This window comes from Rhipicephalus sanguineus, chromosome 7, assembly GCF_013339695.2.
Source record: "Rhipicephalus sanguineus isolate Rsan-2018 chromosome 7, BIME_Rsan_1.4, whole genome shotgun sequence".
NCBI classification, from domain to species: domain Eukaryota; kingdom Metazoa; phylum Arthropoda; class Arachnida; order Ixodida; family Ixodidae; genus Rhipicephalus; species Rhipicephalus sanguineus.
The window spans coordinates 167,013,310-167,025,602 of record NC_051182.1 but is presented as its reverse complement, the minus strand read 5'-3'; the positions used below and the strand labels follow the sequence as shown (position 1 = coordinate 167,025,602).

The 12,293-nt window shown below is 47.9% G+C and overlaps 1 protein-coding gene across 1 annotated transcript in view; it reads right to left on the bottom strand.

The window, feature by feature from the left end:
* Positions 1–12,257, bottom strand: part of LOC119400514 (SEC14-like protein 1) — a 34,228-nt gene extending 21,971 nt beyond the window's left edge. Inside the window, 1 exon segment of the mRNA XM_037667573.2 lies at positions 11,792–12,257. Within this exon segment, the coding sequence (XP_037523501.1) occupies positions 11,792–11,854 (63 nt within the window). The 5' untranslated portion in view covers positions 11,855–12,257.
* Between the last annotated feature and the right edge of the window lie 36 nt (positions 12,258–12,293).

Sequence of the window (12,293 nt, the reverse complement as noted above, 5' to 3'; positions counted from 1 at the left end):
CCTGACGTCAAGCTAGTGTCGATGTCGGTAGGTGCGCCATGGAAAAATTGACTTTAATGTCAAAATAAAATATCATATCAGCATTTCCTGAGCTTCACACTTGTTCAGAGCCATCTCTTGTGTACAGGAGATTGGTATGGCAGAGTAAACTCGCCTTGGAAAAAAGGTGTCAGTACCCCTTTAAAGCAGACAGATAATCTAGTTAGTTTGCTAGTATGGTTGTGTTTAGGACATGATTGCTTTTTAATTACAAGGTTCTATTTATTTATTTTTTTGCACAGGGTTAACCAAACAAATAGATGAAAGAGCCCCTCTAGCCACATTCAAGGTTGCCAACAGTTGCCTGGGTAAGCGTGTTAAATGCATTAACTGCACACCCCGAAACATTATGTACTGGCTGGAAGACAGATTTGTGGATAAATCTTCAGCGACAAATCTTGTCACAGCTGCTGCATGAGTACGTACAGGAAAGTCACATGAACAATGTTACACAGACAAGGCAGAGCTGTCATACTTCTATACAATGCCTGTACTGTCACAAATTCTGGAATGGACGCTAGGCAAAAATCATAATAACTGGTGAATGTCTTCAGAGATGCCTGTCGCACGCGCATATTGATACAATGAACTAAGCTACAACAAATTCATTCCCAGCTTTTTGTGACAGATGAAACAAAGAAAACTGCATTCTATGAAAGTTCATTACAGCTGGTACCTTTAGACTGGTACACAATCCAAACATTGTTTCTTATAGAAATGTGCACTTTGGAATGACAGTTGAAGAGTTGTTGGGAACAATGCCGCTGTTCACATGCCAGCATCATGAAAGCAAGCCCAGGGTGTGGGTAATAGAAATCATCCACTTGAGGAAATGGATTGGTTGGAAATGGATTTTAAAATTAACTTTCAGTTGAGCTGTTTGGTGCAAATGTCCAAAGTTGCCAACAGAATGGTTGCCACTTCCTGTATCAGTGAAGTTGTGGAAGAACCAGGCACAGTTAAAAAGCTGGTGCTTTATCGTTAGCGTTTGCAAGAGTCCTACTCCACTGTACAACTCCACTATCCTCCTCTTTAAGCAGCCTCTCCTACCAGCTCGTGTGCTTAACAGGCAATGCACCAGACGAAGGAGGAAATTTTGCCACAAGATCTATGCCAGCCTGCTTTTTGCTTGTTGAGCACAGTGCAGATGTCATTACCGGTGCAACTGCCCCTGTGCATGCAATACTGCACATGGAGATAAGCGTTATTTCAGTTATCGTAAAGATAACAACACAATGCATCCGAAGAGCACCACACCCAGAGACAGCCAGACAGATAAAGGACACTTGCAGTAAGTGCAACAGATATGTGCACACCCCCTTCCTTTGGCTACTTGTGTCTACCTGCGGCAGCAACACTGTTTAGCCCTTCAAACATGAGCATTTGTGGGTCTACCAGCCACTGCATACTGCACAAAGATTATTGCAGTGAAAGGTGGCCTGTGCCTCAGCAGCACTGCCCCTGGCGCGAGCTCGTGCTTGCTGGCTTGACCAAATGCTTCTGATTGCTGCCCATTGTGTGAGAAAATGAGACAAGAATAGAAAAGATGTGGGCAACTTACAACGTTGATAGCTACAACTGTTCACATAGCAGAGGAATTAAACGAAATACTATAACATTAGGAGTGGCACAACTTCAGGAAGTCAAATGGGATGAGTGATGGGGTGCATAAACAAGGCCTCTGTACACGATGTAGCATAGATGTACAATAAGTGAGAATACAGACTGCACCGCGGGAGGTCGCAACAAGCTCGGAGGTGTAGAGGTATACATACAACAGGCAAAAGCAATCACACAGCACCCACACAGACTAGTATGACAATCGCGTTTGACATTCTCCCCAGCTGCTCTTGTTGCATGAGAAGAAAAACAGAACTGGTTATGTTTATTAATGTACTTGGCGTGTGAGTCGCATGCAGTGTGATGCATAAATTTCCTGTAGCTATAGCACCGTTTCCTTTAAAAAGCCAAAGCCCCCGCCCCCCGTTGATCGAGTCCAATAGAAAACGAGCTCCACATGAAGTGATAGCGTGCTCCTCACAATGGCCTGCCATTGGTCCCCGGCTTTCCGGGATAAAGGTGGGAAGTAAACAGTTCCATAGCCTCCTCTATACTTTAGTATAGAGGAGGCTATGACAGTTCTCTGAAGCAACATCGGGGCTCCTTGATTGCCACTATCGTCAAGAAGCATGCGCAGCCACGACCCTGCACATTAATAAATGACGTGAAAGGTACAACTAAGTGAAGGTATGGGGCAGAATTGGCGCCTCCCCTTAGATGATTAGGGAGGGGGTGGGCACCCCCTTTATTCAGCCAGCGCCACTCAAGGCTATACGGCATTAGATGAGCACCCCTTTGGGGCGACACCCGAAGTATAGGCCAATAAACCCCGGTACGCTAACGTCGACTCTGCTTTCCGACAGCGTCGCCTTTGCGGGAAAGGCACAGCGCGACTACGACGGTCACGCGCGCGTCGATCGATACTGGGCGCGCCCTTACGCACGGCGATCACGAAAGTGCAGCCGGCCATGCGTTGAACCGGAAATGTCAGCCAGAGGTGTCCACCTTGGAAACCGCAAAAAGGCGTCCCGGTTGATAGCAGCCGCGCACGCGTAGTACGTCTACATAACAGCAGAAAAAGTGAAGGTGGTATTTTGGATCGCAGAGGTCGGAAACAACCAGGAGACGGCAAAACATCACGCAATGAAACCTTGGCAAGCACATTTCTCCGTGAATCCGTGCCCTTCGCCTTTTCTCTACGAAAGAAAGTCGGCCCAACACGCGATCGCATACGTTCGGCGAAGCGTGTTTCCATATCACAAACAGCGCGATAGCAAGACTTCCGGCAGCCGTCGCATGCGGGAGAGCACGACCTAGTCACGTAGTCACGTGGCTCGAGGAGTGAATGAAAGTGAAAGTTTTGCCTGGTCAGGGGCGTGGCCAGAAATTTCCTTCAGGGGGGAGTGTCAACCATCCTTTATGTATGTTCTCGCGTGCGTTTGTATGGGCGCGTATATATAAACATGCAAAATTGGCAAATACCTTGGGGGGGGGGGGGGGCGTATACACCCCCCCTAAGGGGGGTGTATACGCCCCCCCCCCCCCCCCCCCATTAAGCCAATGGTCCCGGTGTTGCATAGGTATCACTATTTTGCCTGTGCCAGTTCGGCCCGTGACAAAGCGGCCCCGGCATTTCCCGGTCACGAGCGGCGTGCGCGCAACCAGCGTGACATAGCATTATTGGTAGGCAAGTGGCGAGAGCCGGGTTTTCAATAAAGAAAACGATTATAGTTGTGTGGCAGAAACACTCCCTAAGTATTCGATTTTTTTCTTAGAGTGTAGGATACTGAATCACGCGACAGTGATCACGCGACAGTGATCACGCCTACGCGGACTTGGCCCATTGTGCCTTTTTCCCGTCATACACGTTTTAACCGAGACGCTCTCGTTCTGGTTTTCTCAACCGCTGTGTGCACGTTTTCCTGCCGATGTGTATGTGTAAATTCCGTAGTTTACAGTCGGGTATATCGTCTTCGTTGCAACGTGCGGCCGCCGAAAGCTGCCTGCTGTAGCACCCGCTGTCTTTCAGGAAGAGCGTGCGCGACGCAGTGGAAAACTCGGACCGCTACAATGATATCGGCCGACTCTTATTCAGATTTGCTACGTATACCACGTACCCCGATTTAATTTTAGAAGGATTAAAGAAACGGAGCAAATTGTAGTGGCGCCACTCAGCAATTCATAACGTGATGACATGACGTCACAGACATTTCCGTGATGTCGCAGCAAAGGTGGAGGCAGTACGGCTCCCCACCCCCAGATACACCCATTGCGTGCAATGATGAAAAATTCGTGCACACGGTGTGTTGCTGGAGCCGACGTTTCGACGTGCAGATTTGTCTTGAAGGCAAGTCCGTTTGTCGAAACGTCGGCTCCAGCAACAGCCCGTGTGCACGAATTGTTCAACTCTTCAAGCTTTAATCTTTCCCTTAACTTCTGTCATTGTGTGCATTGCATCGCATGCGTATAACATAAAGACACACATATAAGGGTGAACGGCCGGCCTCCCCCCACTTCCCCCGCGGGACATAAAATACTGGCTACGCCGACGTCGCGGCCCTATATATCCCCCTGAAATAACTCACTCGTAGGTGGCCCGGATCGTGAAACAATACCCGTGCAACGTTTTGGTGACATCCGGCGGATATCCTATCAAGGACGTCTAGAAAGGATATTGCATCTTGACCTTTTGCCCCACGCTATCCTGCGGGATGAACGTTCGCGGGACGTCGGAAGTGCACCCACGACGACGGCTCGACGTATTAAACACATCATTCACAAATTTATTTGTGAGATAATTATGTTTTCGCGTTTTCTTACATGTTCAAATTACATATCGGGACTATCATGTCTGCAGCTCATGCGTACACTCTACTTAGCGCTCTTTTTTTTTTTTTTTTTTTTGCGCAACTTAGGAACTTCCGTTGGGCGGGCGCAGGGTTCTCTATCAGGGAGGGCCAAGTCTCACCGCGGCTCACCCTCCCCTTTACGTTGGTCGAGCCCGAAAGATATAATAATTGTTGGGGGTTTATGTCCCAAAACCGCGACATTTTTATGAAAGAAGCCGTAGTGGAGGATTCCGAAAATTTCCACCACCCGGGGATCTTTCACTGGCGTAGCCAGGGGGGTGGGGGTGGGGGACTTCTACCCCCTCTCCCTCCCCCCCCCCAAAAAAAAAATTTGTTTTCAATTTTGCCTGCCTATATATACATGCACACACATAAACGCACACACGAACATACATAAAGTATGACTGAAGCCCCCCAACCGAAAAAAAATTTCTGGCGCACACGGACCTCTGGCATTCCGCCTCCATAGAAATGGGGCCGCCGCGGCCGGGATTCGATCCCGTGATCTTCGGATCAGTGAGGTCGAGCCCAAGAAGAAAATAAGTTTTGCAAAGGATGCAAAAATGAAAAGGACGCGATGACGTGCGCCTGACAACGGCCCGCCTTTGGTCTCTGATTTTCTGGGGTTGGAAAGGTGGAAGGCAAACTGACTGTATAAAGACATGGGGCATAACTGCCCCCCCCCCCCCCCCCGTCTTTTACGTGATTGGGGGAGGGGGGCGCCCCCCCCCTCCTGCTCCCCATGAACGCACGCTTATGCGCCTGGCAGTAATGAGGGGTGCCGCTTGTACATTTATGCGTGCGTACACACGTAGGCGCGCATGCACCGTTGTGTCTGCAACACATCTGCAGCGAACGGAACATTATAGTTAGCAAACACTATATGCAACAGGTCCCGACACTACAATGTAAGCCGCATGTCCCCATAATGTCCCTCGCTGGCAAACAATTGAGGAACGTCCGCAGGACACGAGAGTTAAGTGCATCCAAATGATCGTGCGAGCGCCGCCGGCTGGGCGTATTCAAAACACCCCCGGGAATATTCATGACCTTTTACACCCACTGGGCGTCGCTGCAGCCGAATGAGCATTCAGAAACGAACTTAAAAGAGAAAATCGATACACTGAACACTGGCAGCTCCGCGCTCACGCGCTAATTACGGCCTTCAAACACTTGCCTACAGTCTAAGAAAAAAAGAGTATCTATTAATCATTTCGGTGAGGGTAAAGTGATCTACAAAATGGAGTCCACGTCATATACGTGGCAAGACCGGACTCGCAAAAAAGAGTTAAAGTACTCTTTTTTCTTCTTTTTTGAGTACTGTTTTCCCTCAACACTAAAAAATACAAACTATGTGACGAAAACATACGCTTTGTGTCTGAAAACAAAATATTTTTGTGTGTGTAAACTTATGTGTCTCTTGAAGCGTACTTCCTTGCCGTTTCAAAGTTGTGACGTTTCTGTTCTTGCTTCACGTATGTCTTTCTTTCTTTTATCCTGAAAATACCCGTAAACAGGGGGTGGGTGCTCGAGCCGACGTTTCGACAAGTGGACTTGTCTTCTTCAAGGCTGGAACAGTAGACAAGTCCACTTGTCGAAACGTCGGCTCGAGCACCCACCCCCCGTTTACGGGTATTTTCATCGCAAGCTTCCATCCTGCACTTCCTGCCGTTCTTTTATCTTGTCACACAAGTATGTGCAATGAATATTCTGCCACGTTGCCGCCTGTTGTTCACGGAGAGGTGGGAACAGTCAAGCTGCTGTTATGTGTTTTATCCTGCCATATCTTCGCAACGTCAGTGTGTTTAAGAGGTGGTATAAATGCATTCGAAAACTAAAAATTCATTCATGTACTACACACCCAGCGCGACTGAACCAAGTGAAAACGCCTCTAACATTTTTTCGGTCGCTCACTTATAGGCCGCGAGTGATCATGTATAATAGACGCTGCTCTGGCGAAGGAACATCGTTTTAAAACGACATATTCGCATAACACGAGACAAAACTACCCTGATCTCGCGGAGTCAAGCAAAGTGCGTGTTATCACCGGCCGTGAGAATTAATAATACTAATAATAATTGTTGGAGTTTTACGTCCCAAAACCACTATATGATTATGGGAGACGCCTCAGTGGATGGCTCCGGAAATTTCGACCGCCTTGGGTTCGTGCACCCAAGTCTAAGCACACTGGACTCCAGCATTCCGCCGCCATCGAAATGCGGCCGTCGCGGCCGGGATTCGATCCCGCGACCTTGGTAGCCATCCTGTTGCTCTTACTGTCCACCGGTTGTATGTCCTACGCATTACGTGGCCAGCCCAGGTCCATTTCTTTTGCTTGATATGCCAACTAGGATATCTGCTAGCCCTGTTTGTTCCCTGACCCATTCTGCCGTCCTCCGATCTCCGAATGTTCCTCATTTCATTTCATACGTCCTATTGCACGCTGCGCGGTACTCAATTTTTTCTCTAGTTGCTTAGTTACCCTCCATGTTTCAACCCCATATGTTAAAACTTATTAACCACGCAAAAATAGTTAACGTAAGCAGGTAAACCCATAATACTTTATTTGGTACGAACGTACACAATGAAGGGCTCGTGGCGCATCGAAGGATCCCCGTCGAAGCACGGGAATGCACTTATTGCGTCGCAGCTGTGATGCGCACGTACGGTCATTTCGAGCGCAGACGATGATCAACAACGAACGCATTGCTCCGTCATCGGTTCGGCCGAAGCGTGCGACGCAAAAGAGAAACAAGGCGAAGAGGAGGAAGCAGGAAACGGCGCTTCGCGAACCCTTCCAGAGCATCGCTTTTCCTCGCTACGAGCGACCTTCGACGATACCGAGACGAGCGCGCACGTGCACGGCTACTACTGGATGCTTGGCGAGACAAGGGCTGGTGGTGCTACCCTTTCACGCCATTTTTAATGCGCAGGGTTATGGCTACGCGTGCTTTTTGACGATAATGGCGGCCGAGGACCAGGGGCGTAGCCAATGTTCAATGTTGCTTACGTACATATACACGCACATATACAACCGCAAGCACGAACATACATAAAGTATGGTTGAATCCCCCCGCCCCTCCCCCCCGAAAAAAATTTCTGGCTACGGCCCTGCCGAGGACCCCTGATGTTGGCTTCAAAAATCTGCTTGCTTCCCACCTTTACCCAGAAACCGGGGGACCAATGGAAGGCCGCTGTGAGAAAGACGTCATCGCTTCATTATTAGTTTTGCACTCATTGCGGAGCTCGTTTTCTTTGGGTCTCGACCAAGGGTGGGGGGGCCGGGGGGGGGGGGGCGTTTTGGTGACCGCCCCCCCCCCATTGGAGAACCCTGCGTCCGCCTGTGACTGTGTATAATGAAACTCTGCACCATCAGGCGACAACGTCAAACTTTGCCGCTTACATTTTCGTCTCCGTGTAACACAGTATTCAGAAGAACAAAAACAAATTAAAATAAGAGATAAAAAGAACTTGAAAAGTAGCTTTGCGCGACCTGTTTTCTTGTGTGCGCTATATGTATAAGAAGCGAGCAGCTTTTCAATAGCATTTTTATCGTGCAGTTTATGAAGTATTTGCAGCAAAAGGAAGAGTTGGGCTAGTTGGTTTGCGTTGATGATAGTGAAACGAAGACTTGACAACACGAGCGCAGTTGTCAAGTTTTTCTGCGTCCTACGCATTTTGCGCTGTTTCAATATGCATGAAGTATTTATCCCGCTAAAACTCAACAGCATACAGGGTGTGTACAAAACTACTCTTACGTGGACACCCAGGGCGCTCAAACTGACGTGTCAACGGGATGCAGGGAAGAAAACAAAGAGAAACAAAGCGAACTGGAACGCTATGCGTGTGCGCTGTGTTTTGCCGAAACAAAACCGAAAAAAAAAAACAAAAAAAAACAGGAAAAGAAATGGTTCGGGCTGCCAACTTCCTCCGGAGCATTCAGGCGTTCAACTGCGTTGCCTCATTTGCAAGTAAACAGGTCTGCCGCAATTTAAAGCTTCACTAAAGTGAAACAATAAGTTAGTTTAGACTGATAATTTATACTCTTAAAACTCTATAGTGTCGTCAATTTCATCACCAGAGGTTTATTAATAGATGTGAAAAGCACTGTTTAAAGTCTCACTCTTAAATTTCCCGCCGAAATCGCCGGTGGTGACGCCACGGATTTCGAAGGTTTTTTTTTTTTTCGTATTTTGGCCACATTGGCTGCACGAAATTACCTGAAACTTGGTATGTTAAGTCTCTGGCTACCTCAGAAGACAATGTACTTCATTTTTACCAATTAGGAACTGCGCAAGGCACCTGTAGACGCCGTCAAATTCTATGACGTCAGGGCGACTAGTGCGGCAACTTCAAGGTGGCGTCGCCACCCGCTCGCTTACCAGGCGCCTTCTCGCAGCATGCATGGCGTTTTTGGTATCGTGAAAGGGTATTTTACTAATAAGGAAAAAATCGTTTCTCTCTTTAGTATCCCTCTAATAAATGATTTTTCATCGCTTAAAGCATCCATCTTACGTACGCCCCGGTGGTACAGTCGTTACGGTGCTCGGCTGCTGATCATCAAGGCCGCGGGTTCGATCAACAAAGGTGTTGGTTCGATCCCGGCCGCGGCCGCTGCATTTCGATATAGGCATCACTAGGTGGTCGAAATTTCCGGAGCCCTCCACTATACAGCGTGCCTCATGACCATATCGTGGTTTTGGCACGTAGAACCGCAGAAATTATGAATTATTGAAGCCAGCTCCATCTTTCAAAGACAGGACGGCCTTCCTCGTGTCGTTCGTTTTCATAGCGTTACGAAAATATCAAGTAAACGAAACCAACTTGCCCAGCTTTCTTCTTTGACGTCTTCATGATGTGCATTGTCACAATAAATAAATGAAAATAGACGAGGTGCTCCGACTAACGTTAGCCAATGAAGCGCGAATAAAAAACAATACTGATACGTCATCTGCGGCCCTCTTCATCTCTCTCTCTCTCTCTCTCTCTCTCTCTCTCTCTCTATATATATATATATATATATATATATATATATATATATATATAGGAAGTGAACCAAGGAGCTCCATCCAAAAGAAACCTGATTCTAAAGAAAGCACACGCGCCTTTCATAAATTATTCCTGCGCAGTGCCGTAGCACCATTGAGTCTTTATACAAAATAAATTTTTGCTGTTTCAATGTGATTAATCTCAGATTATGCAAAACGAACTTAAACCGGTTTTAGCCCTTATTGCGTTCCCTTTGAGTTTAACCGGAACTGAACCTTTTCCGCTGAACCGGAACGAAACGAGTTTCGGTTCAAAATTCGGCAACGCGCGACACTCCATCATTTCCTCGTGTCTATGTCATGTGGCCTCAGTAGTGAGGTGCATGAAAAAAAGGGGCATGGTCCGGCATTTAAATGCGAAGTCCACTATCGGAGTATCGAGCAAGTTGAGTTCCTAAACGCACATTCGTCGACCCTGTCGAACCAGTTTCACGGGTACGGTCGCCAGTATCAGACAGCCGGCAGCGCCTATCTTCTACGTAGCGCAGGCCCTAGCTGGGGGGGGGGGGGGGGGGGGGGGGGGGGGGGGGCTCGTTTTTCTTTGTTAGACACAATATTAATGAGAACTAACAGACAATAATCCCAAGGAAAATATAGGGGATGTTACTTGTAATAACTGGGATATAAATGTGACGAAAGTAAAGTGGACGAAAAGATAACTTGCCGCCGGCAGGAACCGAACCTGCGACCTTCGATTGAGGAAAATTAATCACAAATCTATAAACGCAACACTATTAACAAAATAGTATATCAAGTCACATAATTTACATACTGTGATTTTTACCGAATATAACTGCTGAAAAATAGATGTTTTCCTCAACTAGTCAAGGCCTTCAGCAAATCCCCCCCCCCCTTTTTTATTAAAGAAAAAAAAAGAAAGAATTACTGGCTACGGCCTTGACGTAGCGGCAAGCTTCCCGTGGAGCGATCCAAGTCACAAACTGCGCTGTCAGAAATCACTCCATCAACTATGTCCACATGCACAAACACAAAGCTATTGAATGTTTCGATGTTACGCGATGTTTTTGTTTGACTAATGCTTTCGTTACGCTGGCGCTTTTTTTTTTTTAATGAAAGATAGATTAGGGAGAGGAACTGTAGGTCGACAGACGCGCTTCTACTTCAATCATAACGAGAAAAAAAAAAAGAGATTGTCTTGTTTGGTTAGAGGGATCTAGAAACTAGTACACTCTTGTTCAATTATCCGAAGGTCGCGGGATTGAATCCCGGCCGTGCCGGCCGCACTTCAAAGGAGGAGAAACGCTAGAGGCCGTGTACTTAGATTTAGGGGCACGTTACAGAACCCCAGGTGGCCGAAATTTCCCGAGCCCTCCACTACGGCGTCTCTCATAATCATATCGTGGCTTTGGAACCACAACAAACATTATTATCACTCAAGTTCGACTGGAAAAGTTTGCGATTGCAAACAGAAAGGCGTTCGCGAACAATCTAGCAAGAGTTCCGTGTTTGTCCATTGGATGACGGCAGTACAAACCACAAAATCTTCGATGACAGAAAAAAAAAAAAAAAAAAATCGACGAACCAAAACTGCTGCCACCACATTGAGCGCTAAAACGCGTCGTTAGTAACCACCAGCTTCAATTGTCGCGATTAACTTTAGTTAAGCACAACGAAACTCGACGATCGAGCTACGCAGTTCACACAAACACACACACACCAGTAAATTGACAGCGCGCACTCGATCTGTAAGTACATTCGAGATACGTATACTACGCGACCTGGAAAGGAAATCGCGACACACACACAAGAAAAAGGCGAAGGCCTGCCCAAGGCATTAACCGAGATTTTTTCTTCTTGTGTTTGTTTCATTCGCAAAGGGCGTTGCGAAAAACGAGAGCGCACAAACAACGCAAAACCGAAACGCGGCGGCTTCTGGTTTCAAGGCAGGAAATGAGAAAGCCGGCATTGTGATCGAAAGGCTGCCACGGATCGTGAACCGATTTTGGCTCAGCTAAGATAGGCCAGAGTCCAGCAGTGGTCTTCGCTTATGCGAGCGAGCGAGCCGAAATCTAGCCCGAAATATGGTCGTGATATCCAAGCCAGATAAAGCGAAAGTCGAGAGACCAGCGATATGTCCAGACGACCACCACCTTTCACTCGCCGCAGGAACACCCCCCCCCCCCCCCCTACCCAAAGGCGAACGAGCGCTTCCTTGGTAATCTCGTTAGCTAAAGCGATAGGTCGAGACGAAGACCCCTGAGCAGCGCTGAGCAGCACAAGCGGACAGCTAAAACAAAGGGTCAAAACAAGCAACCATAGATCAACACCACTTACCGCCATTACAAGCTCGAACGGATACTTGTAGACGCGCACGGGAGACTGGTACTTTTGCACCATCTTGGCACGGAGCTGAAACACCGGGTTTGGGAATGACGGGGGAAAACACGGAAGCCAAGTGATCGGCGATCAAATCCGTGGCGTCATCGGAACGGGCTCGTAGCTCAGTGCGACCACGGGATGATTGATGTCAGCGTAGTCCTAAACGGCGCTCGTAGTAGGTTGGTCATCGCGCGGTGTTTTCGCCGAGGCTTTGGAAGCCGCACGAAGGATGCCTAACATGTCACGGCGAGTCGCGCGTACGTGGAAAGCACGGCCCAGGTTTTTGTCACAGGCGGCAGTAGACGGCGGACCGTGAAGACCTTCGACTTTCACTCGTCCAACACATCACACGGACACGGTCACAGACTCTCCACGGCTAAATGATGCTAAAAAACACCACACGACCTACTCCTAAACAACACCCCTACACAGCTGGTCAGTTGCGATTGGCACGCCG